The sequence below is a fragment of the Takifugu rubripes genome, chromosome 6, assembly GCF_901000725.2.
Source record: "Takifugu rubripes chromosome 6, fTakRub1.2, whole genome shotgun sequence".
Lineage (NCBI taxonomy): Eukaryota > Metazoa > Chordata > Actinopteri > Tetraodontiformes > Tetraodontidae > Takifugu > Takifugu rubripes.
In genome coordinates this window covers 4,603,172-4,631,017 of record NC_042290.1, presented here as the reverse complement: position 1 = coordinate 4,631,017, position 27,846 = coordinate 4,603,172, and the positions used below count along the sequence as shown (strand labels likewise).

General features: G+C 46.7%; 1 protein-coding gene across 2 annotated transcripts in view; it reads left to right on the top strand.

Moving 5' to 3' along the window:
* LOC101070809 (astrotactin-2) overlaps nucleotides 1–26,330 on the top strand; it is a 152,946-nt gene extending 126,616 nt beyond the window's left edge. For both annotated transcript variants that reach the window (XM_029837360.1, XM_029837361.1), the window contains 6 exons: nucleotides 2,582–2,715; nucleotides 4,787–4,935; nucleotides 16,882–17,023; nucleotides 22,501–22,601; nucleotides 22,885–23,068; nucleotides 25,650–26,330. In XM_029837360.1, coding sequence (XP_029693220.1) covers nucleotides 2,582–2,715; nucleotides 4,787–4,935; nucleotides 16,882–17,023; nucleotides 22,501–22,601; nucleotides 22,885–23,068; nucleotides 25,650–25,884 — 945 coding nt within the window. In that variant the 3' untranslated portion in view covers nucleotides 25,885–26,330. The remainder of the gene's footprint in view (nucleotides 1–2,581; nucleotides 2,716–4,786; nucleotides 4,936–16,881; nucleotides 17,024–22,500; nucleotides 22,602–22,884; nucleotides 23,069–25,649) is intronic.
* The last annotated feature ends 1,516 nt before the right edge of the window (nucleotides 26,331–27,846 follow it).

Genomic DNA, 27,846 nt, shown 5'->3' with positions numbered 1-27,846 from the left:
TTCAGCTCCATTTGTTCAGTATCGATAAGGTCAATGGAGATAAATGCCGGCGTGTACGTAAAAAAAAAAAAAAAAAAAGTGGGGGGGCGGGGCTGTGGGTTATTTAAACACCGCGGTTACCTGAAAGCAAATCAGGCAGGGTGCCTTTGTCTACAGAGGAGGGGGTGGGGGGGTAACTTTGTCCAAACATTTGCATATCTGAAAAAGCGGAGCGCTTAAGGTCCTCTTTCATCCCTGTGTGGGCAGCACAAAATATGTATGGATCTATAGTGTTCTGGGAAATGCCTGATGTGTGGCCGATCAATAACGTGTAGGGTATCCTTCTCCTTATCTCGCAGCTCTATTGAACACAGACGCACCATCTGCCTCTCCGGGGCCTTTTGGAAAGTGTCTATTCATCCCTCCGATACCTTCCTGACCCCAGCCTCGCACCAGCAGGACGCACCCGCCGCTCCTCTGGCCTCCTCTGTTTAGGCTGCCAGGCGATGTCTTGCGTTTCCTTAAATCTCTGCTTTATCTCCCATGACCCCCCCCCCCCCCCCTCCTCTCTTCCACCTCCATCTCTAAACCACAATTAGATTCTCTGTTTACCCGGTGGAGACTGGCTTGCATTACTGTTCAAACATAAACATGGTGAAATCTGGTGCTGGTAGTAAATGCGTGGCAGCCCTGTGGTTCCCCCCCCCATCCCGCGCCGCGGCGGAGGTCATTTCTCTTCTCTGTTATTTGTGCAGCCTGCGTGCATGCTTAGATGTTGGTTCTATGTTTTTCTTGTTGCCTTTCTCTGTGGCCTGCTTCCAATTGACACAAGGTGGCGAGACCCCTGCTGCTGTTTTCTGGCAGCAGTTAGCCACATGGGCTCAGCCAAGTGGGGGGAGAAATGTAATTACCTTTTTCCCCTTTTTGGTTTTCCAAAGGGTTATTATATGGCCATGGATTACAGTGGTTGGCGACCCCCTATAATAACTGCTCGTTCACCACGCTCATTTAGCGGGGCTAGTATTGAAGGCTAAATAATGGGAAAGCCTCGACTGCTGGGGAATCTTGATCCCATCTCGCAGCGAGGAATGCTTTGGGATTTGGGAGTTTCCCTGGTTTGCACCTTTGCTTCCTCGCTCATGTCGTCGATCTTTCTTTAGTGAGGGGTTTATTTTCTCCAGGCTCGCCCTGGTTTCTTTCCCACCCTCGCCGCTCGTTAAGGCCACTTTTCACTCCCGAGATTATTTGCCTTAAGCGAACGCGGGCGGTATTGGACAAAGTCAGTTCCCATGAAAAGACGGTCGAGCCTCCTCCGCAGCTAACAATGCAGTGTTGTGGAAATGCTAACATCAGCTCCTGAACGCATACCCTGACTCTGTTTTTTGGCCAGGCCCCCTGCCTTTCTGGTCAGGACTATGCCCACAGTCATCTCAAATATCACTTTCACTAATCAGCGCGCTGCTGAAATCGTCCCTGGCGTTAGCCCAACGAAATGAAACGGCCAACTTTGGAAATCAATTTTTAATTGCGCGTGCTTGCGCGGGCCTGTCGTTGCACGAGCGCGCCGCGGCACAAGCGGTCGCCTTAAAGACGTGTGTGGTCCCGTCGGTTTTCCTTCCGATGAAAGCAATGTCATGGTGGATCGGAACAAAAGCGGACGGCTTCGCTCCTCTTTTTGTTGGATGCCTGCTTCCCGGCGATAATGTTTCTGCACGGTTCCAGTGTCCTACTTTTTTGACCATGATCAATTACATCTCCAAAGTTGTCTGCGCGAGGCAGCGCCGTCAACCAGTCAGAGCACATAAATAGCTGAGCGCTCCATTGATCCATCGTATGACGGGAGGTGGGGGAGCCAAAGTGCTAGCGAACTCTCCTGAACTCTCTATCATGCCTGCGGCGTTAGGGAAAGCCCTGACATTAGATTTTACTGCGTCGGGGGTTATATTGGCGTTTTGCTGCCTCTTAGATGATGACTGAGCGGCTGTCTTTGATTTTTCTTTCAGCCTTTAATGAAGCCGCACAATAGATGTTACGAGGTGATGTCATCCCCTAACATCCCCTCCTCCATCCGCTCTGTAGACAGACAGACAGCGCTGCTGATGCTTGCACACACACACACACACACACACACACACACAAACACACACACACACACGACGAACACAGGAGGCGGGGAGCGTCGCAGCTTTCACGCCTCCATCATAAAAGTCACAGTGCATCCATGATATCGCGTCGTAAGCTCGCAGATGTTAGTGAGATGTTCTTGCCTTCCGGTAATTGGGAATGGTTGGTATGAAAAGGTCACTCTGTGTGTGGGTGTGTGTATGTGTACTTGTATTCCTATCTTTGTGAGCTCTCTTGTCAGGCTTTTTTTTTTGTAAAGTGAGGACTGTCTATTCTTTGGAGGTGGGGAAATGAGGAAAAGCACATTAAAGAAGTGACCTCATGGCAGGAGTACAAAGATATGTGTCTCTGTGTGTTCTCTCATATGGTCGGTGGAGAATGTGGGCTAGGATGGGGGTGGGGTAAGCAGAGATGGACAGGAAGAACATGTTCTGAGAGATAATTGCTTTTCTCTCACCTCACCTGTTACCCTTTACAGGCCTTAAAGAGCGCCACAATGAGCTCATACTGGTGCGGCGGAAAGGGCGATGTCATTGACAACTGGTGTCGCTGTGACCTGAGTGCCTTCGACAAAGACGGCCTGCCTAACTGCAGCCCCCTCAGGCAGCCAATGTAAGTGTGAGGTGACACCACGACACCTAGAAATTCAGGTACAAGTCAGATTTCATGGATGCATGCACTGGTGCACACTCACATATGCACATGACCATGCATACACACACACACACACACACTGTCCACTGACGTCTGGGCTACTCTAAAAAGTTAACACAAGCACAGTTCCCGAACTTTTAATAGCTGTCAGTCAGCCCTTACACCCCACCAAAGAGAACATGGTGCCCTTTGTGAGTCATCCTCCTGAGCTATTGTGAGAACTTTAGAGAGTTGAAAGGGCGACAATTCGAGAGGACAGGGCTCTAATGAACCCATTTAATCACAAAATGGAAATAAATCAGGCTTATTATATTCAAGAATGAGCACTTGATATATTTATTGGCATCCCTCTACATTAAAAATGAAAGAAAAATAGGGGTAAATATGATGTAACTGCAAGAGAAGCCAAGACCTAATGAGATTTGGGAGCAATTTATCATTCTTGTTTTCTGCATTTCAGTTCTATCGCATTTTGTTGATATGCAAGCAGTTTTATTTTAAACTTGAACAACAAAGTTGGAGGAGATTATGTTTTGGGTGAACTAACCCTGTTTTTGGGTGTGAATCCACCCACGGACTGATGCAGATCTGGCTCCAGATTCTTGATCGGGACTCATTAACTTTACTATAACTTGGGATTATGTACAACGTGTGATTCGCGGTCACGCAGTGCATTGCTGACGTGCCCAACGCTGGCACTGGGAGCTTGAATACAAACGGAGCGTTTCTACTGGCAGAGCCGCACTGTGACGATTTGCATTTCCATGACCAGTTTAACCAGACCGATCCTCTCAGGGGGCCACGCCACAGACGGATCAACTCCAGTTTATGGGCGAAATCCTCCAAGAGGGGCATGGTGACGCCTGCCGAACGCAGCCAGTCAATTTTGATCCTCCCCGAAGAAGCTTTTTGCTTCAATTATTGGAGGTTTATCGTAGCAGACATGTTCTAATGCAGAAACAAAGCGCACAATCAATCCCAGCTGCTTTAAACCATGATACAATTAACACAAGTGCAAAGGTAAGCTCCAGTTCTGGACTCTTGCAGGTCTAGAATGCACATTTAATCAGCAGTTGGGTCAAAACATTTGGAAAGAGCTCTGATATAACCTAACATCTGCAGGTCTACAGAAAGTTGCAGTGTGTGTGTGTGTGTATGTGTGTGTGTGTGTGTGTGTGTGCGTTTCAAGATTGTGGAAGACATCACTCTACAATTATTGTTTTGCTCTGGCTTCTTGGGACCAGTGCTGAATGGCACGAAACTTCCAGTAAGCAGCGACTGCGGCGGCCAAATGCGGAAGACCTGGCAGTAAAAGCCAGCACTACCTGTTATTGTTGCCTTTGAAGATGAAACCGAGTTGGTCGCGCCTTATGGAAGAGGGATAACCTATCTCCGCCAGTCCTTCTCACACAGGCAGCTGGAGGGAGAGTAAATGGAAATATTGTTCTTTTTATCTCTGCTGAGGGATGAAAGAAGGAAAAGCTGCCCGGGAAACACTGCTGGAGAACAGGTGACATCGGAATTCTGTTTTGCTGGTTGCAGCTGTTTCCCATCTTGTTGTCCAAGAAGACAGAGGTGCGACAGAGACAACAATGACCTCATGGGATTCCTAATTCGGATTGGGTTCATAACCGCGCCGGCATTTAGAGAGATTTTCAAAGCTCTTCTGAAGATTCTCTATAGCTCATGAGCCTGGAAGGATCCAGGAAGACGTTGCGAGCTCATTGCTCTGATCAGAGTGAAGGTATTATAAATCATTAATTAATTATTATTTTTGGATGCCAGGCCAAAGCTTGGCTAAACCCGTCAATACTGGATGAAATCACCCCTCAGGAAATCTGTTTCTTTTGAATGGGAACAATGGCAGGGGCGTGCACATATGGGATCTATAGGTCAGAATCGTAGCGCGGTAAAATGCTCAACGATGACCGTCAAGGTCATCTGCAAGCTGAAGCAAATGTGGCAACATTGCCGTCTTCTTTTTCTTTGAAATCTCTCATACTTTCCCCCTCCGTGTTGGTCCGTTTAGTTTGCGCCTGTCCCCTTTCCTGGAACCTTCGAGCACCATGGTGGCCCTGGAGTGGACGGACGTGGAGCCTCTGATCGGCTGCAAGGTTTCTGACTACATCATCCAGCACAAAAGAGTGGAGGATCCCTCCGAGGCCGAAGTCTACACAGGTATCTCCAACGACTAATAGCAACTCCATTCTCCTGTTCCTTCTCGAGTTCATCCGTTTGCCTCAAAGGAGTGTTCAGCATCTGATGAGAGGACGAGGCGAAAGTTTCGGACTGAGAATAAGAGAGGATGAGACGGAGTCATTCATCAGTCGCCATAATGGCCGCGAGCGTCGCGCCTCCGGGGGCCGAGGGAAGCGGTCGCGGTTGTGACGAAGGGGCCGGCGTGAGTCAGAGGAAGGGTGATGGGAGGGAATTTAATAACACGGGAGAAATGAGATGGTCTGAAACAAGCTGGCTTTACTCATCGGGAAGTAGGGACAGGCCATTGATCACCCCCTGGGAGGAGTGCTGATGAAGCGTGGGCACCGGTGAGGGAAGAGAAGGCACAGACAGGCCGACAGACAGACAGACAGACAGACAGACAGACGCAGGCGCGCTGGCAGAGGTGAGGTGGGAAGGGGCAGATGGTACGGCTGACTCACTCTGCTCCGCTCCAGTCAGCGTTATAAATCACATCACCATGGAACATTAGAAGTAATTGTCTTCATCTTTTGTCTTTTTCTTGTCGCTTTATCTCTAGCGGCTTAATAAAGCGGCCCAAACATCACGGTGCCAACGCACATCACGGGGGCAGTGTCGGGCAATATATTACTAAGCATCTGGACGGTTATCCCCCACCCCACCCCCCCCACCCCCCCTTACTGAAAGCTGTAGTTGCAAAAAACTTTTACTGTTCTCCAAAATACTGGGAATCAAGACTGCTGATACAAACTTGGAAAGCGTTGCAGGGGTCGATTTCTGAAATAACAGGGGCCCCTTAAAATGATGAGATCCTCTTCCCCAGAGTCAGCAAATACATAAGAGCCATAGTGTTTAAGGAGTGTCACTTTCTTACACGTACACTGGCTTGTTTTGAAATTATTGGATTTGTTACTCCCCTCTGCCCGCCGCTGGCTTCTTATTTATAGATCAAATTTGAGGTACTTTCCAGGAAAATGAAAGAAAAATCCAAGTGGCATTAGAAGAGCCAGCGCGTTGTGAGTTCACCTTGCGTCCAGCATCCCTTCAGCCTTCTGTGCACCTCTGTCAGCAGCGCTCCGGCTGACCTTCATTACGCACAGATAAACACACAGACGCATGTTTTCCCCCGTTAAAGCCTCCAGTGGAACCAGGCTTCCACAGTTGGCCACCGAGCCGCACTAATGGCGCAGTTTGTGGATAAATACTTGGATAAATACTTTGCTCAAGGGCATCTTGGTGGTTTTCTGGAAAGCAATTATTTCTCCTTCACTTTCCCTGTTCATATTTTCCACAACTGTTTGACAGTTTGAACCAGTAAGCTCAGCGTCATGTCGTCTCCTCTGCCATCTGACAGTAGGTGCAAACCTTAAAAAACACACAAAAAATGGTTAAAAGCTAGATGATTATAGGGAAACTCCGATCCAAAGCACACATTCTGACATATTTGCCGCTCTTAAATGCTGTTAGCGATAGCACTCCAGTGACGACCTGTCTGTTAATTTCACGTTAATTTCGTATCGTCGCCCCGTTGTGTGGGTTTTAGCGAGCGTTCTGAACAATTGCGAGGATTTACCGTCTGATTTCATTGGCATTTGCGCTTGCTTTTGGTCCGTTCTTGGTTTAGTGGCTAACTCCTGCGAGCTCGAGTCAAACCCCCATTATGGGATTGCAGACGCATTCTTTCTTCTGCACGTGGAAAGGCAAGGAGCTTCCCTTCCTTCCCACGGTGGACCTCAGTTATACCCAGTTTATTGTCACTTCAATTCCACAAATAAGCTAAAATGCAGTGATTTAAACATTTGAAGGACATCCACATCAATTGTCCGGAAGTCTAAAAGCAGGAAGGCCGGGAGCACAGATGACACTTTGATTGCCGATATCGCCGAGTACAAAGCAGCACCTGCGTCTGAGGGGCTGATCCGTCCGCGTCGTCACCTCAGCCCAATTGGATCGCTGCTCCGGGCTTGTGTCTGAGAGGCAGGAAAGATAAATAAACAGGCACACACAAGCCCCGCTGAGCATGAGTCACACACACACACACACACAGCCTTGTGCGTGCTCATACAGATGGCAGACAGACAGTGATGCACACACTCGCTGGGTTCCCAGTGCCATCATTCTATGTCAAGGCTGTCTAGACTTAGAGAGGAGATGGCACTGTACCCCTCGTGCTGTCAGTCATTCTAAAATAGAAACAAATGTGCGTTCCTTCACTCGACACGAGGCATGAGTTCACGACAAACCTGGAGGAAACACGGAGAAGCCAGGTTAGGTAACCAAAGACACGTCTTTTTGTTTTATAGCGTGCCTGCAATAGCCAGTGGAAATCTCCCAGTGTGAAAATACCATCGTAATGAGACAATCATCGATAGTTGCCCCTTGATACGTGCCTTGGTTGAGTTAATTGACCCACATTCTTCTACAAGGCTTTTCTCACTTGGGTTATTACTGCAGTCAGGGTGTCATTTGGGGAGTGTTTCCAAAAAGCTGGGTGACACTTTTATCCCTGTTAATTGGCTGTTTGAAGCGAGCTAATAGGCCACATCGGCTCCTTTGGCTCCGGGTTTTTCTTCTGCAGCGTCGGCTTTTCGTATGAATGGAAGCAATCAGGGCGCTTGGGAAAACAGTGGATGGCATCGCCGTTTCTGAGCTTACCGAGTCTTGCTAGCGCGGACTCCATTTACATCCTGTAGTTGGTCCAGTGCTGCGACTGCAAACAACTCTAGAGGGATCAGGCAGGGGATTTTTTTTGTTTTTTGGGGGGGTATCGCACGTTCACATCTGCCCAAACCATCAGCAATAAGGCTCCAGTTTACAGAACTCTTCTCATCAGTGCTGTGCAGGAAAGAAAAAAAAATCCTCGGGGTCTCTCCCTGGACATCCACAAATCATCCCTGTAAGGTCAGCAGCGACAGGAAGATGGCTTTGTTGCTTTGATTTGCTGGGGAGCAGCTGAGGTCTTCCTTCATATATCTTGATGTTTATATGGCTGCGATCCTCTGCTGGCAGACCACAGGGCTCTGTTCAAGGCCATGTGGCGTGGGAGAGGGAATCCGATGGGTCATCCCCACCTTGAACAAGTGGTAGTGCGGCTAAAGCTATTTCAGAGGAATCCACCAAAGTCACCATAGTAACCAGAGTATACCTTTGACAATAGATGTAAAGTTACGCAATAGAGAGGTGTAAATTTGAACACACAAGCTTTACACTATTGAACACTCTGTAGGTATGTTCTAACCAGTTCCACTGATCGCCGTAGAAACCAGAGCGCCGTTCCGCACTCGCCATCAGGTTACCCGCGACCCGAACCGTACCGCGGCAACGCCGCAACGTGGCAGCACCTCTATCGCGTGAGACCTCGGGACGGCGGTAGACCACACACATCCAAGATGTGAGAGGCAGTAATCGCCTCAGTTCAGAACAATTGACTCATCCTTGGGGAAGAGTTGAAGGTGGGGGCACTGTGACATTAAACACTCTACTGAATAGATAAAACAAAGCCGTTAAAGCGCAATGAAGCCATCATTTGATTTTGTGGAAGTCACAGTGGTCCGGCGAGGACAGGACATTTCCAACAGTGCACGTAAAGGTGAAGTAGACAATTCTTTATAAAGATGGTGGATTTTTGAGTGTTATTCAGGGGCCATTGGTGATCGACTTTTTCTTTTTTTCGCTGGTATTCACACAGAGATGTGATAATGGAGACGTTTTAATGACTCGGAGAGAACCGAGTCCATTGGTGACCCTAAAACAGGTTTACAAAACCTCTGAGGGGGTCCTTTAACTCATCAAAACTTCAAATATTGTAACATCCGCTGCTGTGTCTATGTTTACACCATTTGTTATACGTGTGTATATGTTCTGCCCGGACCTCCCCTCACCTAATGAGTAATGTGCGTTAGGCCTGGTGACATGATGGTCGCGCTCTTCAATCATTTGGATGAGACAAACAAACAGAGCCCTCCTCAGATCTCCTTTTTTAATTAGTATTAGAGCAAATTATCTTTTGTTTTAGGATTATGTGGAAAAATCGATCCTGCTCAGGTTTGAGCCAGGATGAAGAGGTTGGTCTGCTTCGGTTGCCCAGAGCTGCAATCACAATCCACCTCCCTTTTACCAAGTAATCCACTCACCATAAATACTCACCATTAACTCTTAGGGACGGGTCAGCAACCCAGATTAGACGCCACGTATGTGTAGGATGTCTTGTTTACAGCTATTTCGCACGACTGACGGCGAGAACAAGGGCAGTCGAGACGCCTCTGCGGCTCCTTCGGCTCGGCACCAGAGGGAAAAAGTGATGTGCAGATGGAGCAGACAGAGAGGGATCACCTGTTCCTGCAAGGGCAGCGAGGCGCGGGGGAAGGGGGGGGGGGGGGACTGACTCACCCAGATGACGCACAGAGGTGAAAATGAGTTCATTCCAATTATCACAGGTTACACTTAATCATCTCAATATGGTGCACTCGACAGCTGAAGAAGAATATCCAGAGCCACGTATATAATATAAGTCCTTCCAGTTGGCTAAGAGATGTTTAATGCAAATGTCGGTGCCCTGCATTGCTGAGAGCATTGATTAACATGTCAAGGGGGGGGAACCGAGTGTGTAAAACAATTATAATTATAGGAAACCCTGCTCCTCGGCAGCATTCAGTCTCTCTAAAAACATTCATTTCCCTCGAGGTCCTTTTGGACCTCATGTTCAGAAACTTGGGGACACATGATTCTATTTGTTCCGGATTGATTTGTAGAAAAGTTTTGGTCGGCAAATTTGGAGGGCTCTTAAAAATATTAGAAAGGGTTTACGGTTGATTTGATGACTGCAGTGCATTCCATGGTAATATTTCATCCATTTTTAGTTAAGTGGATGGATTGTCTACATTAAGTGTCACATATATAGCTGCATATATAACTACTAATTTTACAACTAGACTGGTTTTGTCAATTAGAAGGAATATTTTGAGCTACAGAGGCATTTTTCCCCCAGGTTTTGGAAAGGGCTGTGTTTTATTTAACATGACAGCTCCATCAGGGAGGGATTTGCATTCACCGGGGCCCCGCTCAGGCCTCTAGATGGCACACCAAGGCAGAGACAGCCTACGCACTACTGCCAGCCACAAAGGCAGGGCTGTGTGCAGGGCTCGGCATTCCTGCAGCAATAGGTCAAACCAGGTGTATGTGAGGAAATACAGATGATCCCAGGTGATGCTGAGAGATCTGAAACAACAAATTAAGAAAAAAAAACAAAAAACTGATTGAAATCCTGGACACAGCATTTGCTTGTAATAAATTTTATTCATCACTCAGGTATCACAAAGTAAAATAAGGCATTTAAGTGACTGTCATTGTATATCATATAAATATAGTATGATTAAAAGTATAATTTTGACAACTTTGTGCAATAAACATGCTTAAATGATGTCAGGGATTTTGTATGATTCAGATATAAAACTCCAGAAGCTGGAAGGTTTATGCACCAAACGACCCCAAACCTAGATCTAATAAAAGGCTTAGGATGCTTTCTGGGTCCCATTGTCACATTTATCACAATCCATCCATTGTCCCACGAGCTGCTAATTGGGGCTTGTCCTTAAATCGCAGTTGTGCTGAGGTGACACTTTCCTCGTGAATGCAATCATCAGTGTCACGATGCGATTTCCCACAACGCTTCCGCAAACGCCTGATGCTAATTAAACACCCGTGCGCCCCCACGGTTGCGTCATTGCTGTGTAACACCTGACAGGGTGGGTGGGGGCAGGGTGGCAGAATTGCCAAAAATGGGTCCGTGGAAAGCCCGGAAGAGCGACAAACGGCAGAGAAAAGAAGGCGCACAGAAAGGAGAGATCGATGGGAGTGAGGTGCGGGCGGTAGTATCACCAAGGGTGATGTCACCTCACGCCGGTCCTATTAGACCGAGACACTGCTTAGCCGTTTGATCTTTACCCCCCCTTTTTTATTACTGTTTGCTTCACAGAACTCACGCGGGCACCATGGCGGGATTCATCACACGCCGACTGTCGTCTTTTGTCACATACCCCCTTCACTCACCTCTCCGTCCCCTTTTCTCCAGCTGTCAGGGTCAGCGGCATCCCCCTCCCCAGTTTTGGAACTGTTTGGTTATTGGCTGTGACCAAGAATGCCCCCCCGATGCGTCAATAAGCCCTCATTCAAAGAGATTGAATTATACGGAGATAAACGGTGTCCTTGAGCTTGGGTGCAGATAACAGATTGGAGTGACACAGCTGACTCTCTTTGTTTTGTTAATTAAAGATGACCTCATCGCTAAAAATGGATGCTGTGCACCTCCTCGTCACGAGCCTCGCCATCAGCAGATTGCAGATTGCAGGCAGGTGGCCAAGGGCTTTCTGCATTCCCTTTTTATTTATTTTTTTGCTTCATTTCCCATTTTGCCTCGTCACACACACGTCGTTGCCAGTCTAGACTTTCCTGCTTTCATTTTCAGCAATCCATCTCCCTCAATCCCACCAACGCACCCTTATGGAAGCGGAACGCACATTCTGAATCCTGATGAAGACAAGACAAGCACGCTGCCGCTCCGCATTTATCATTGTTTGCCGTGTTTTTGGTATCCATCGGTCGACGTGTTAATAAGACATTTGCGTGAGGCGAACCTCAACTTTGTGAATTTGCTACGTGCAAAAACAAAGGAGGAGGAATCAATCTAAAATGCATTTAGGCGTTAAATTGAGATCGATCGGTCTCATGTCCTAATTCAGGGCTTTGAGCGCAATGTGGTGGAATCGTGCTCGTCTGACGCGTGGATGCACAAACATTTTCCTCTTTTTGGCTTTTTTATGTTTCCATTCACCTTCCCCATCATGAACAAAGAAACATGCGGCTGTTGTTTCAGGATTTTTGGTCAAGTAAAGGTAGATTATCAACGTAAACCACCTTTTAGTTGTGCCTTATGTAAAGTCCTTTGAAGATTTAGGGGACACCTGAGGGTCGTTGTTTGGACTCAAAGCAACGTTTACTTGCCCTACAAACCCGGCTAGACCCACCACAGCCCACCCTCTAAACTTGGTAGGAGATACTTCATATCAATCAGCCGCAGGTCAGCGGCTTATCCGCAGCTGCAGGTTCAGGATAGACCCATGTGGAGATGGAGCTGCAGTAAAAGCAGCCAGAGGCCGTAAAGACGGACCAAAACATGGGTCACACATGGTAAACGTGCACTCAAGGGGTCATTAGACCATTGTGAACCACCTCACCTTCCCTGTTTGTTGCAGTCCTGCTCTGGGTGACGGAACCATGGAGCACGTGCAGAAGAACATGGAGCTATTTGGGAGTGGATGATTTATGCACGTCGCATTTTGTTGGGTGCGTTATTACAAAGGTTATTACAGATGTTCAAGCACCCATGTTAAAGGTGATTGGCCTGAGTCCTATCTGCTCTTATCTGCTGTTATGCAGATGATGTGTCGTTATACCTGTCAAAAAATCCAAATAAAAAGTTGCATTTTAACTTGAGAGATCAGCGTATCGTGTCCGGCTCTCATTAGTGCACGATTGCTTCACTTTTACGCTAACATTTTGTCTGACATTTAGCTTGATAATTGCCAAAAAAAGAGAAAATAAATAAAGCACCCTGCAGATGAGGCTAAAAAAAGAGTCTGCATATGGGCGACAACACGGCCCAGCATCAAAGTACATCAAAGAACATGCACATAATTCAATTCCCGGGCTATTTTAGCCTCCGCTCTGTTTCCATGAATAAATGATATATCTTTCTGCCAGCACAATGCCCCAGCAGGGTTGTCCCTCCACCTGATTAGAAAAACTTGGACAACAGTGCGCGTCTCAACCTTCCTAGAGAATATTATTTCCCTCGCTGCTTTGTTCCCGATGCTAACTCGCTGCATTGGAAGGCATTAGTTAATTCACACAACCACAGTCACCTCTGTCACATAAACAGTCTGTGATAGTTTGTGTATACCTGTGTAGTGCTGTGTGCGTGCTTGCGTGTGTGTGTGTGTGTGTGTGAGGGAGAGAGAGAGAGGAAGGAAGGTGACATGTAAGCTCAGTTTGGAGAGTGGAGGGTTGAGTGCTGACAGTTTAACAGAAGGGGCCCCTGGCAGGTTTGGCAGCCCACAGGAAATATAAAGCTTGAGATTTGTTTGTTAATATAAAGTTTGTGTTTTGTTTGGTTTGAAAAAAAAAAAGTGCAATTGCCCATCCTGATGGTTGACATACCGAGAGAGAAACACTGAAACAAAAGGAGGAAAGAAGGTCATCTGAGGACACGCACGAATGTAACTGGAGAACAAGAAAGATAGAGGAGCTCGGAATACTTCACTCAGGAAAGAAGCCGCCGCATATGTGGCTACGTCCGAGAATTTGTCCTGGCGCTGACCTGGAATCACTACGATAACTTTTCATAATTAAATTTGGAGTATGAAGTGATGGAACCTTGAGTATTTTTCTCTGTTATTTGTTTTTTCTTTTTTAAGAAGAAAAGAGCACAGCTGCGTAAACCTGTTGACCTATGCAATTCCCACACACACACACACACACACACACACACACAGTGCTGATGGCTGAGGTAATTACGCCGACTGAATACAGTAGCTGTTTGGATCCCTATGTGGAAAAAGAGAGTAGAGGAGGTGTGCAGCTTAACACTGGACAACATGCCGTACACACACCTTTCTCCGTACCCAGACGCAGACGGACCACGTGTTTTTGTCGCGCAGTGTGTTACCAGTTGAATGTCACTCTGTGCTCTTATCTTGCACAGCAGACACTTAGTCCACCGAGCGTGAGTCCAAAGTTGCAATCATCAACACCGCAAAGGCCAAATAAGATCAAATAGTTTGTCCCTCCACGCAAAGAACCTTGTACTTGCTTAAGCTAACCTTATTTTGTGAATAAGCCACTGTCCCTATTGACATATCTGTATTATTTGTTCCTTTCTCAGCTTACGAAAAAGGTCACCTGGCACCTAACATGAGGTTTTAATCGCCATGTAAGCTGGAGAACATGCAAAATGGCTTTTACCGTAATAGAATTTCAGGGGCCTTAATTTTTGCCAGCTGTGTGCTGCGTTGACTTTGGTATTGGCAAAAATGTTGACGGACCACAGAGGAAACCCTCAGAAGGGCCAAGCTATAAATGCTGCTTCTGGGTGGGTTTAACTTTCTCTTCTTTTTTTCAGCAGTTAATGGATTCAATTTTTAGTATGATTAACTAATTCTAGATTGGTATGCAAGTGCTTAAAAGCTTCCATCTTGGAGGAAGCAGATGATTGAGAGTCCTGAGTTGAGAGCTAACCGTATAAGTGGCCATAGTTTGTAAAAACACTTCACAGTGTCACTTTATTTTCCTCTGCTACTTCTGTCTTTGCAGCTGTTGAAATGGGTTCCTCATCCCAGTCTTATCTTATACTAACTGATACTTTCCCCAAGTATGAGAGCCTTTATGGCTCCTGCCCTTCCTTTTGGCTAGTTTTGCCCTTTTATTTGTTGTTGCTAGTGCTCGGTGTTATGGAGCTAGCGCACTCTTCTTTAGGTGTGTCGGAAATACATTTCTAATGGCGTCTGTGAGGGGAAACAAAAATTACGACCTACCAATTGTCAGTGGCCACCTCAGAATGTCAGGAAGAATTCACGGACAGTCACTGGCGAGCACACGCCCAATGCTGCAAGCATGAGTAAGTACGTGTAACTTTAGATATGTTCTGCGAAAACGTCACTGACATCATCATTCATCTCCGACCACGTCCCAAATCACGAAATGCCAGAGCGCTTCTTTCACTCGCTGCTTGTTTGTCTCCTTCTCTCACCATTGTCCCAATTCTTCCACTCCTTTTCTCCACCCTTTGGTCCACGTTGCGTTCAGGGGCCGTTCCCTTTCATCTTTAAGCCCTCACGAAGCAGCAGAAATCTGGCGTTCCGTCGGCATTCCTCTCATGGTTCCTCACTATAAAAAGGTAGGGAATGGACTTAAATGCAGAGTGAACCCAGGCCAGATCATGCCAATAGATCATTATGAATTATTCCTGCAGAAGATTAAGTGGTCTGCCAGGGACAATTTACTATTGCACCTAATTTTGTTGTGTTAACACACTTAGCCCAAGGACGCCATTAGACACCTCTGCATTTCCCATGCTTGTCAGACGGATTTTGGTTTTTTTTAATTGAAGTTGCCATTCCCAACTTTTTTTTTTCATCTGGGCAATGAATTCCTTACAGTAATCAGCGGTGTTACTGATCCCGCAGGATAATATTCTCCATCCTTCCTGCATCCTTTCCTCTGACCACAATCAGCTCAACGGTTTGGGTGGCAAAATATTAGCAACACGCCTGCAAACCACCCCTGCCGTCCCACCACAGCTTTATATATAGACCCTGGAGACAAATATCAGCCCTGAGGGTTGTGAGAAATCTCTTTTATCGTTCAAAAGGTGCACAAAGTCCCTCCTCTATTTATTGGTGCTCATTGATAGTCTTAAATTTTGAAGCGATATCTTTGCCGAAAGAAAATGGGAAAAGGCGCCGCCTTCTTGTTGACCGCCTAAGATAATATCCCTGTCTGACTTCGTCTTTTTACAGCCCTCAGCAGGTCAGAGCAACAGAATAAATGAATCCAGGTTCAGCGCCGTGTTTATGAACCAAAACCGCCAAAAGAGCCATCCCGCGCTACGGCAGGAATGTGTTTTAAGGGGAAACCTTGTCCACACAGAGCTCTTTCTGTGAAAAGGTCAGATCATTCATTCGAGCAGCTCTTTTTCCTCTCTTCAGCAACCTTTTCTTACCATCCCCTCATGCCCCACCAGCCAGACTTACTCCCTCTGTTTATAAGTTGGCCCGTGTATCATAAGCTTAAACTAATCTGCCCTTAACCTCGGGTAGAAATAGTTGGAAATCCAACCGTTTGAGAGCTTTCAAACTGTTTTGACAGCTCCCTCTTTTTTTTTCCGTCACCCCCTCGAGCACTGGAAACCCGTGTTGTGTATGAACGTGTCTAAATGAACAAGTGTGCGTTGCTTGTCTTTCCAGTAAAGTTGACACGAAGTTCACTTCGCGACTGGTGGAGCAGCAGATCCCAGGATGCTCAGAAAGACTCCAATCAAATCGACTTGATTCCTACAGCTTCTGCTACAGTCAAGATTGTCTCTAGAACCTTTAGAGAATCCCGGAGCCTGAAAAACTGGGCCAGGAAAGTGCTCCCTTTTAACAGGGAGAAACCTTGAGCGGGACTGTCCTCATATGTCCAAATGAGATACTCGCTTCTGTAATGACTGAATGTTATTAGGCGCTGCTTCAATAGTAAATGTTGGATTTGTGACGTTCGACAATACCAGTTTGGGTTTAGAACCTATCGACCTCGCCGAAAATAGCTCGCAAACATCACGTGTTTTCACCTTTTGCGGCGCCGGGTTCCATGCCTGATTCCTCCCAGGTGAAGACAGCCACAGACTCTTTTATCTTCTGGACAAGCACACAGCTTGACTAAAGTGGAGACGAAAGATATTTTAACATTGCTCGTAAAGCCTCCGCACAGCGTGAGTTTGATCAAATTCCTCTGGCCTGCTTTTACATCTGAATCCAAAATGCGAACAGATTTCAGCTTTTCTGGGTGGACGGCGCCGATTGTCGGACGGAACGTCCACTCCTGTTGGCGTTTGGTTGGGTAAACAATATAAGGCGAAGTCAAAACACCCAACGGTTTTAAAACAGCCCTCATCACCTTGGAAACGCGGGATTTTGAGTAAATCAATACTTTGCATTGATGCTCCCAAGTTAGAAGGTTAGAAAGTCCAAGTTTACTTCTGGTTGTCAACGTGTTTACGGTGTCGTGGAGCGAACGCACGTGGCTTCGATTTGTTGAACAGGAAAAACAACAGATAAAATGTGCAAAGCTAATTTTTTTTCTTCCCCTTCTCTTCCTCTGCGTGTCCACCAGGTGAGGTCCTCAGCCTGATGGACGACCTGTTCTCCGGTCTGGGCTCGTCTTGCATCGTTGCCGGGAAGAGGACAGGGGACCGTCCTCACTCCGTGATGTACTCGGTGGTCTTCAAGTGCCTGGAACCCGACAGTCTCTATAAGTAAGTCTGCTGCTGCGGGCTGCTTATTTCCCCCCCTTCACTTTAAGCATAAACAGGATTTTAAAATTGTGTTTTGTTGAGGTTTGGGTATAAATTTAAAGTTCCTGTGCAGGACGGGAGAGTCTGGAAAGTTCCTGATTAGTTACAGAAGTTAATGCACGTAAAATACAAATGTTACACGTACGGGGAAACTATGAACATGGGCTGTATATAGTCGCTGCAGCTTCCATGTACATGGTTTGCGGTGGGTTGTGTGTACTTTCCATCTCGTCCCTCTTCTGGGACTCTTGTGCTTGGAAGTCGTGGCGTCTCGAAACATCCATACATGCATCTTTACATCTTTCGTGGTGGGCGTCATCAGAAGACCTCCATAGGTAGTTGACCTGAAGGGATCATGACCAGATATCAGACCGTCCGAGCTGACCCTTGAGCGTCCTTCTTTTGGGTTGCGTGTGCAGGTTGGAACTCGCCGTTGCTCGGCCCTTTACATACTTGTGGCTCCAAGACCCCCCCCCCCCCCACCCGAGTGTCCGCCGTTGATTTTCATTCTTGTGCCCTGCGGTCTTGTGGGCTGCTAACTCTCATAACACAATTGTCTGCTGTGAGACTCCGGGTCCCGGCACTCACATGGACTTCAGTCTGACACATACCACCCACCTAAACCTTAGTGTAGAACAAATACACCCCCCTCACAACGCCGCCTCCACCCGCTCAGCAGGATAATTTGCCCGTCTGCACCACGAGTAACATTCAGGAATGGGTCACTGAACATGATCCCAATCCATTTGTGCAGATGTGACAGAACCGTGAATAGAGCAGGGGCCAATGATGCGGTACCACGGGACCCTCGGAGGTTCCCAGAGCTGTTGTAGACCTGAGGTGGTGGGAATCTTAGTCCAGTCCTTTAGATTATAACAAGCTTAATATGTCCCCGTATCAACGTCCTCTGTTTCTGACCACTTTCTGCTATTGCAAGTGCAGCGCACGCTCCAGTCCCAGTTTAGGCCCAGTATGCTGCCGGTCCCAGCTCACAGTTTCCTGCAACCCGGCTGACTCCTTTCTCTGACCACATTTTTATGAGTTCAGTATTTCCCCTTTGTACTGCGTATCGAGACCTTTCATTAAACAATATGTTGCGGCCATGTTTGCATATTTCCTGAGTTTGTGACCGAGGTTTCAGAACCGCAGCCTCCCCCGAGTGTCCGCTGGTCCAGCTGCTCTTCCAGCGCTTTCGCTGGACAACAGTAGGGTCAAGGTAACCTGGGGCATGCTGGGGGGGGGCTTCCATTATTCCATTTAATTGGTCAATTTGGATTTTTCAGTAGAGTGCCTTCTAGTGGCTGTATGCATATTGGCGGTCCCGGGTCCCGTGATGCTTGGGCCCATTTGACACAATGTAATGTATGTAATGCAATGTAATCTAACCCACAATGCACTGCTGTGGAAAGGAAGCAGGCTACAGAGGTTGCTAACACTTGGAAAGCTACTGTAATGGTCTGTAGAAAATCTTCTGGGTTATAACAGATATCAGTATGGCTTTTGTGGTCGTCTCGGATTTAAGGTATTTATAAGGAAGCGTCATTGTCTTGCAGTCCTAATCAGGAATGTCTCTTTGTGTGCATCAAAGGCCCACATTCTCCTTTTATCTGTTTATGTTTGGCCATTTGAAGGAATGTTTGTCATAATTTTATATTGTATTCACTGGTGGGTTTTTCTTTATTGTACTCTGCTCAGTAATTGCATAATATTTGTCTGTGTCGTACAGAAGGTGCGACATCTGCAAAACCGTGTGTGTCACAGACTGAATCAGCACCACACTGTTTTGTTTTGTTTTTTCCTTCTTCTCAAGTTTGGCGCACGTGTCTCGTGTTTGTAGTGCTTGTGATTTTGTGGCCTTGGTTTGTTTTGGGAACTTGAAAGCTGACCATCGTAAAGAACAAAGGGAAGATTTACGGGAATCCAGCCAAGGTCGCAAAAAAAAAAAGAATGTTGCGAGGAAATTGTGTTTTTGTAAGTAAATCGAATAAAACACATTCGCGAGATGATGGATACCAGAGGAAGTGAATGTTGAAGCTTCTCTGGATCTAAATGGACAATAAGTGATTAAAGCCGCCGTCAAAAGCCAACAAATGAGGCAGAACTTGGACATTTCGTCACTGGAACTCAGTGGGAGAGTAAGAAGATTAACTTCCACCAACAAAGACCTGAAACACAAGCCTGATTTCCTACTTTGTATCGGCGTTATCTTTGTTTAAGCATTCTCCACTCTTGTTATATTTTCCTGATAAGGCCGAATCTACGTCAGACTTACGTCCGAGGGGACACCTGTTTGCAGCTCTCAATGGGGAGACCGATAAGGCCTCTGCCCTACCAGGGGATCATTAGCAGGGGTGCTAAAGTTCTCAGGATCTTCTATAATCTAATGCTGCACAAGTTCTTAAACATTTACAAAAAACAGGATGCTTCCAAAGCCTTGAGTGTGTTTCCAGGAGGTCCTGGACAACAATATGAATTAGCTTATTCCATCCATAGCTGACAGAAGGCACTCGGATCCCGTGCTTTATATGATAAAGTGAGCTAAAGCAAATTGTTACCAGCTTGGAGGTCATGTGGAAGGAGCTTATAAACATGGAATTCCTGGTTTTATTTCCTTCGAGGGATTCAGGGCTCCTTAATGTAAAAGGAAGAAAGAACTTGACATGCTTATTTGCTAAATATTGCTTTTTCTTGCAGTCTTCATTTGAGGCAAATGCTTTTGTAACAATAATATGCGGTTAGCTTAGCACAACGGCTGCCATTTTTCCTTTGATTCCCTTCGAAATAGAACACATTTTTCGACGCTAATTTTCTTCCCAGAAAACACCTCCATCTGCTGAATGACTGGTCATCGCACCGGCTTGGATTTTATTTAGCGCCGTCGTTCCGGCGTAATGCCGCTTACATCTGAGGATTTTCAGTCATGAGATGCTGGAAGCTGCCAGAGATTCTTTTGGGCGCTCAGGAATGATCGCATGTGGCCTTGATTGATTTGTGGACTGGCTCAACTGATGTGCGTCCAAATGCTGACATCATGGAAAAGGCATCCCCGTACAGCCCTGGCTCATCTTAGCATGCCAGAAATACTACCCTAATTGATCCTCCATCACTCTCACTTTCTGTAACCCCCCCTCGCCACGTCCGTCTTGTCATCTCTTGTTCGGCCGTCTCTCCGCTGTCTCATTAAATTAGACAACAATGGTTACTTTAATGGCAACATTGTTAATTTCCCCAAACATTAATCTGCCATTTGTCCGCTCCATTGTTTGCTGAGCTTTCAGGACTGTGGTGGGCGGACAAAACCGAGCCGCATCCAAGGCAGCAGCGTGCAGCTTTGGGATGGACGTGAGACACGAGGAGTTGGGGAGAGAGAGACGCGCCGAGCCGGTCTATATGCAAGCAATGTAAATAGGAAAATAGGGAGACAATGGAAAGTGTATCCTGTGTGCGTGGGTGGGCGGGTGGCCGCGGCGGTTGTGTGCCTTGCCAGTTCTCTTCCTTGGTGTTTTGACATTCCCAAGGCATGCCAGACCATGGGTGGTTCCTTTGTTCTTCCAGGCGATCGTTATCATCGCCCAGTAGAGGATGAAAATCACTAACGTTTTCTGCAAACTGCGTCGGGTTCCCTCACGTCAACAGGCACGCTATCCCTCGCCGGCCCAAATGCAACGCAGATCTCCAGACCTCAACTCCGACGGGCTCTGTCGCCTTGGCAGCAACAGTCCCACTGCAGCATCTGAGCCTTGTAACCGAGTCGTGTGATGGAAAACGGTACCTGTCATCGATGCTAATCGATGAAACAACCGACAGCAGCAGGAAAAGCCCGACGTCATCGCGCCGCCAGGTCCAAACGGGACCATTAACAAATGGTCCTGATATAAATCCAACCCTACCCACTCCATGCTGACATTGTTTTGGTTGTCAGGGGAGCCGGTGGGGTCCGTGGAGTACCGCATCCACCCGCTGAATAACAAGACCAGACAAAGTATGCGAGCAATGTTCAAACAGGTCACGTTACAAACAAAAGAATCACTCGACAACATCGGGACACCTCCCAGGGGGCAATCTATGAAAAGGGCAAATGGGTCTAAACCAAATTTTGCAAAAACAATAACATCCTAATTTTGCCGTATCCCTTAACGTGCTTAGCGCTGGAATGCCATAGCGGCCGATGCTTTCGTCTCGCTGTGTCTTGTGGTCTCCCTGTTGTCAGTTGTTTTTACAGTGGTGATGCTGTCGAAATACAAGCGCGCAGCTATTCATAACTCGCTGCAAACATTTCTCAATACTAAATTTGCTGTCTTCAAAACTTTCCCCGCAGGAAGAGAAAACAGTGCATGCGGGCCAGGGAGGGAGACGTGTGCATTTTTCTTAGCATTCTTCGTTTATCGGACGTATTTTAAAAACAACGGTGGACCAGGACTAATATTGACGTTTGGAATATTAGGTGACACCAACAGCGGCACCGTTTTACATGAATGAAATTGCAGATATTCTGATTTCACTTTCGATAAAATGCTACATTTTTTTTGGCCCTAATTCAGCTTTCCCGTTTTTATCCAGCCTAACCGCTTGGGAATGATCTCTGCCATTCAGGCGCCAGCCAAAGTTGCGCATATGTGCCACACGGTGAGGATTTGGCGGTTGCCATGGTCACGCGAGAGCCGCAGCCCCCAGTTAAAAGTTCAGCCATCACGGAGATGACAGAGGTGCACGTTCACGGGAGCTATCGCTGCCCTTCCCCCGACTTCCTCGGCGAGGACACCGGTGCCCTCATCTGCGCTGCCCTTGATCCTCTTTCAGATTGACCGTTTCGCCTTCGTCCTCAACGCTACGCAGAGTGGCATTTGAAAAGGACACGCAAAGGGCGTTCGTCGTCTTGTCAACGCCGCGCGGCCCTCCGCTAGCCGCCGTGCGTTCCGTTTCCAGAGAGGGTCTCGTCCACCGCAGCGTCTGCTCTTGGCCATAGTATCACACACCCTGTTGTGGAAAGTTAAAGGGGGGAGAAAAGATGTTTGACATTTTCTGAGAGAGGAATGTTTGTCCTTGGAGTCAGGTCAAATGGGCCCTTGCTTCTCTGCTGTTGTGGTCCTGGCAAATTATTTTCAGATATAATTAAAAACCACAAACCTTGGCTCCTTGCTCACATTTCCTGAAACAGTGATGTCAGCATGTGGTTATATATTATGAAACATAATCTCCCTAAGAAAGACCACCGGCCCATCAAGCGCGCTGCTCTATAAACTTACGACATTTACAATATTTCATGTATTCGCAGCCAAATAAAATATATACCGTAGCTGAAAGAGGTGCTATTAAATTACGACCTTTTGAAAAGCCGCGTCAGCATATTTATTAATAAATGCTGCGACTCTTACTTGGTGATGGGATGGCAGTAAATTAATGAAATGCCTCCGTTGTTTTTCTTTGTTCGTATTCAGGTTTACTCTGCATGCAGTGGACAGCCGAGGCAGCCACTCTGAGTCCAGCCAGGTCTCCGTGCGGACGTCCTGTCCGATGGTGGATGACAGCCGAGCCGAAGGTACTTTCTCGAGTTTTACTGTAAATATGAACACAAAAGCGTCTCATCTGTGCTTCATCTGGGATCATCGAGCTACTGTCATTTGGCCTCAAACCGAAACCATTTTTTTTAGTGTGCCAAAGTCCCAAAAACATGGATCGTGAAGGCAAAACAGGATATATTAATTCAGAAATGAATGAAAAGCGGGTGCGGTTGTGCCCCCGTCATGCTCATGTTCGGGGGGTCTTTCTACCAAAAGAGCTGCGAGGTTTCTGTCTCATCTCCGTCTCTCCCCACCTCACAGAAATAGCAGACAAACTCTACAGCCTGTACAATGGTTATACCAGTGGCAAGGAGCAGCAGATGGCCTACAACATCCTGATGGAAATACCTCCTCCGCTGCTATACAGAGTCCAGCACCACTACAATTCCCTCTACGACAAGTTTGGAGACTTTGTCTGGCGCAGCGAGGACGAGCTGGGCCCGAGGTGAGACCCGTAACGCAGCTTTTCAGCTTTGAAATATTTCCAGATTTTACATAACTAATGTTATAAATTTGGAGGAAAAGGAGTCTTTTCTTTCCCCGGCCGGCCACGATTTATTCAAGTATGCGTGTCATGCTGTTTGATGACGTTGTTGTCTTGTTTAGGATCAATTAGGGTCTTCCTGAGGTTTCTTACATAACCAAAGTCTGAGCTGCAGCTGCCAGATTCAGACTGTTAAGCCAGCTCTAATGTTGTCTGCACCCCCTCTAAGAAAGACCTCCGTTGCGCAATCCCCCCCCCCAAAACTGCTTCTGCTAGCGACCAAGTGTGCAACGTCGCTGTGAACCCTGCGGGGTTAAAGCTGCTCCTCACATAACCATGGCGATGGCGAGCCAAGCCAAACACTAGTTTTAATTGTATGCTAACACTAGCTCGACTTTCAGCTCCGCTTCCTTTTTCTCCGTCGTAAAATAGGTTTGTGCTGCGTCCGCAGTCCGCCGCCCCTGCGTCCCCTCACCTGCGACGGCCCAGCGCGGACGGGCGACCTGAGCGAGCAGGTCACTTGTGACAGGAAGCGCGGCGCAGACAGAAGCGTAAATTGTGACAAGGCAGTAGCGGCGAGGAGAGCAACACGCGTCCCGCTGTTACCGCCAACATGTTTTGGTTTGTCTGGAAGCAGCGCTTTCGAGCCATTAATAACGTAATAACTTTGGTTTGTAGGATGATTGTGCCTGTTTCTGATTGGCGAGCGGGTGTGGGAGACATGGGTTGGCCATTGTGTGTGGGCAGCTGTGTGTGTGCGTGTGTGTGTACTGTGGGAGGGCTGAGCGCTGATTATTTACTGCCTAAAGTTGGCAGGGTCGAGCGTCTTTGGGGTAATTTACAAGCAGGCTCTATTGGTGTTGCCTTTTTAAAAGGTAGCAGAATGGCCAAGTTAAACGTAAGCACAATCAGCACTCCCCCAAGAGCCGAGGATCCCAGGAGCCCCCAAATATCCTTTGGCACCGCGACTGCAAACGCTCCCATTTCTTATTGATATCTTGGACAGGTTCTGATAAATGATCCTAATTCTATTTCGCCGATGTTGTTTTTAATTCAGGGCTGCTTTTCTGTTCAAGAATCTGCGTCATTAAATCACATTAGGGGCAGAAATGTGGCTGTTTTTCGACTTTAAAGGGCTGGAAGGTGTTTCTGCCTTTGTCATCCTCGGTGATATTTAGCACATTTCATTTGCCCCATCTAACTGGCCTCCCTGACCGTGTTTGGTGTTCTGTTGTTTCAGATGTAAGAATTTAAGGGAAATGAGAAAATGCAACCCCCCCCCACCACCACCACCACCACACACACTGTCTCACACAGTCTTTTTTTTTTTTTTTCGGCAAATAAGTGAAAAGGATGTCTGTACTCCGCGCTTAACTAAAGACAGATGTTGATGCTCTGCAGACACTGCTTCTCAAAACAAATGGAATTTTGCCCTTCTCCGTGTGTGTTTTCCTCATTTTAGTATCCGTATGACCTTATCGACCTTTAGCGCTCGTACCTCGGGAGCGTTTCTGCTGGTGTGATTCCAGAACACGCCGCTTTACACGCGTTTTTCGCCAGGCGTCCTTTTGTCAGGGACGGCAGCGCCGACGGCAGACCTGGGAACCAAACTCCTGCCCCAGACAGCTGCCCTTTAGTCCTGTGTTGAGGTTTTTCACCCAGGCCCGACATTCCCGTCAGAGTGACTGGGGGGGGGGGGGGGGCGCAATTAGGCTTCTTTTGATTCTGCTCACGTTTCTGTTGATTTAGGGATGAACAAAAGAGAAACCGCAGTTTTCTGGTGGTTTTTTGGGCCAAATAAACCCCCCTGCCCCTGTTTATGCCCAGCGTGTTATTATCTTTAATCCAAATTCTGCTTAAAAAAAAAAAAGAATCCGCTCATGAGGAGAAAATAAAGTTGTTGCTGTTTGGGGAAGCTGAGTGGTCTCCTCTTTGGACTCCTATCGTTGCGTGCTTTATCCTCTTGGCTAATTTACGCCATCAATCGTGCAAAGTAATGACTAAACATTGCACTTATTTTGCCTCTAACACATTGCTAAACTGTTTTGGCTGTTGATTCTTTCCCCTAGTGGAAGTAAGTGTGGCAGCAAATAAGAAGGCGTATCCCAATAAGTGTCAATCAAATAGATCTAAGTACCTTCTGGAATGGCATAAATGTTTCATCTTTCATCAAACAGATGGATTAATTTGGACTTTTTGTGGTCATACCCGAAACGGCGCTGGGCTTAGGGTATATTTGTCTTGATGGAGGTGGAAGAATGTGGCCAAAATTGCCCCGCATCAGCAAATCTTTGCCAGTGCGCAGTTTGTTGTGCCACGGTTGCCAGTAGCAACCTGGCACAAGCATGGCGGAAAAAGCCATTAGCGACACACCTGCACTTGCAGTTAGAAATGCAGCGTGTGGAAACAGAAAAGTGGGGCACCGCTACAGCAGTACAGGCCATGCGGCCCGGAAATGATGTGGTTTGCAGCGTTGTGTAAATGTGAGGTTGGCGTTGAGGATTTTTTTTTTTCTTCCCTCTCTCTTCTTGTCCCACTGTAGAAAAGCCAACCTGATACTGCACAGAGCGGAGAAGATCAGCCACTACTGCCGGTCCCTCCTGCACAGCACCCACATCCAGAGCCGCACCGACACCATGGCCTACGTCTACTGCCGCAGCGACGAGGGCCGGCCCCCTAGCAACAGGCAGGGCTCGCTACACCAGAGTCGCACCACCTGCATGGAAAAGCTCATTTCCGTCCAGCGCAACACGTACAGCAACACCAAACTCCGGTGAGACAGGAGTTCGGAGACTGGCGATGCTCTCTTATTTCCCCTGGCGCCGGTGATTGATGTACCGCACCAGAGAGCCTGTGGCCCTCAGAACTTGCTGGACGTCGAGAAAGCGTATTTTTGTGCGACTGACTTTTATTAGAACACAAAAGATGGGAACAAATGGAAGTTGTTTCCCAAATGCAACATACCAGTGACTGCACATATCAACAGTAAACATATGTAAGATATTATTCTGCCACGAGAGGAGAAACGGTTGGCTTAAGTACTTTTGAATGTAATATTTTAGTTCCTTTTTGGTGCTTTGGTGCTTAACTAAAAGAATAAAAACAGTATCAATCATTTGCCTTTACTACCGTTGTTTAAGGACATTTTGAAATGTGTTCAAGCCATTTGAAACTCATGTTTGCTCTCTAAATACCATTAAAGTGACAATGTAATCTCAGTAAACATTCTTTATTTCCATTTGGCTCCGCTGAAATGAACCCTGACTTCGTGTGCCTGTTTTGGTGGAAGCGTCAACTTTTTGCCTCCCTGTTGCACTTGGATTTGGTGACGTCGGTTCCCGATCACCTCTGCCTCCTGGCCGGACCGACTGCCCTCCCTGAAGCCGAACCAGCTGGGCGCCGTGGAGCTTTATGGGGAAGAGAAACGACAAATGCGACGCCCTTATGCAAACAGTGCTTATTACTGGAGGTGCAGTCATTTTGTCTTATTTCTTTTTTAAAGTTACAGGAAAATAAAAGCTAACATTCACACACCACACCTTAGCGATTTGATCCAGAATCTTGAATTTTTGTGCATTCTGAAATGCATTGTGGGATACCTAGCTCTCCCAAGTCCACACAAGTCACATTTGATGCGAACTTGATAAAAAATTGGAAGAGAACTAGAGCAGGAGAACAGAAGGACCAAGAAGAATATGGAGGAAAGGCAACTGTTTTTGATATTATTGGGCTCCATTGTTTAAAGAATTACCTTGACTATTTAAAAGTGTGTGTGCATACATAGCTCATAATCAGGATGTTAGTTGCAAAGGGAGGATATTTTGGCTGTCCCTTAACAGTAGGGTTAGCTATTGAGTGGCCAGGGTTAGGGGTAGGCTAGGGTTAGCCTAGGAAGGGTTGAGTTAGGGCTGGGCTTGGGGTTAGGGTTCTGTCTAGGGTTGGACATTTTTAGTGAATATTAGGGTTAGTTAGGGTTAGGGGTTCAACCAAATCATTTTAGGCTTACAGCTAGGGTTGGGCCAACGTTTAAAGTGCACAGCGGTAGGCTTATTGAAGGGTTATGACTGGGGTTTCAGTTTATGGTTAATAGGCTAGGGTTTATGTCAGGGTTTAGGGTTATAGCTGTTGGGGTTAGGGCAAGGCGAGGCTTGTCCTGTGCTTATCTGTTAGGGTTGAGCTTTGTAGTTAGTTAGGTTTGGGGTTGGGTTAGGGCTAGGAAAGTCCTCCCAAAGCTAGAAAAACAAATGTTTGTTTATGTTCATGTATGAACCTTAGCCAGCTTTGGGTAGGGAGAAGCTGTTTGGACAAACATAATCTACGTACAGTCTATTAATGCACATCTAACTATGATATGAATGATCGTTTCATCCACTCAGTCAGCTGTAAACCTGAGGAAACCTTACTACATTATAAAGAATTTATGATTTTATTTCACATTGTAAACCCTTTATGTGTCATTAAATCATGGATTTAAGGATGTTTTTAATCCTAGTATACAGGTATTGTAGTTGTAAATTGTATTGTAAATATTGAACTGTAAAAAGAGATGTACTTTGATGTAGCACTGATTTTCTTTTCCTGAAGAACGTCAAAATTAAATATGTTCCTAACCGTCAGAAGTCAGACATTCATAACTACAAGTTTGTTTTCTCTATTTTTTGCATATATTTTATTTCATAAACATTGAATTACCTTTTATTAATGATAATTTCCACAACCACTGTGGTAAAGCTGAAAAC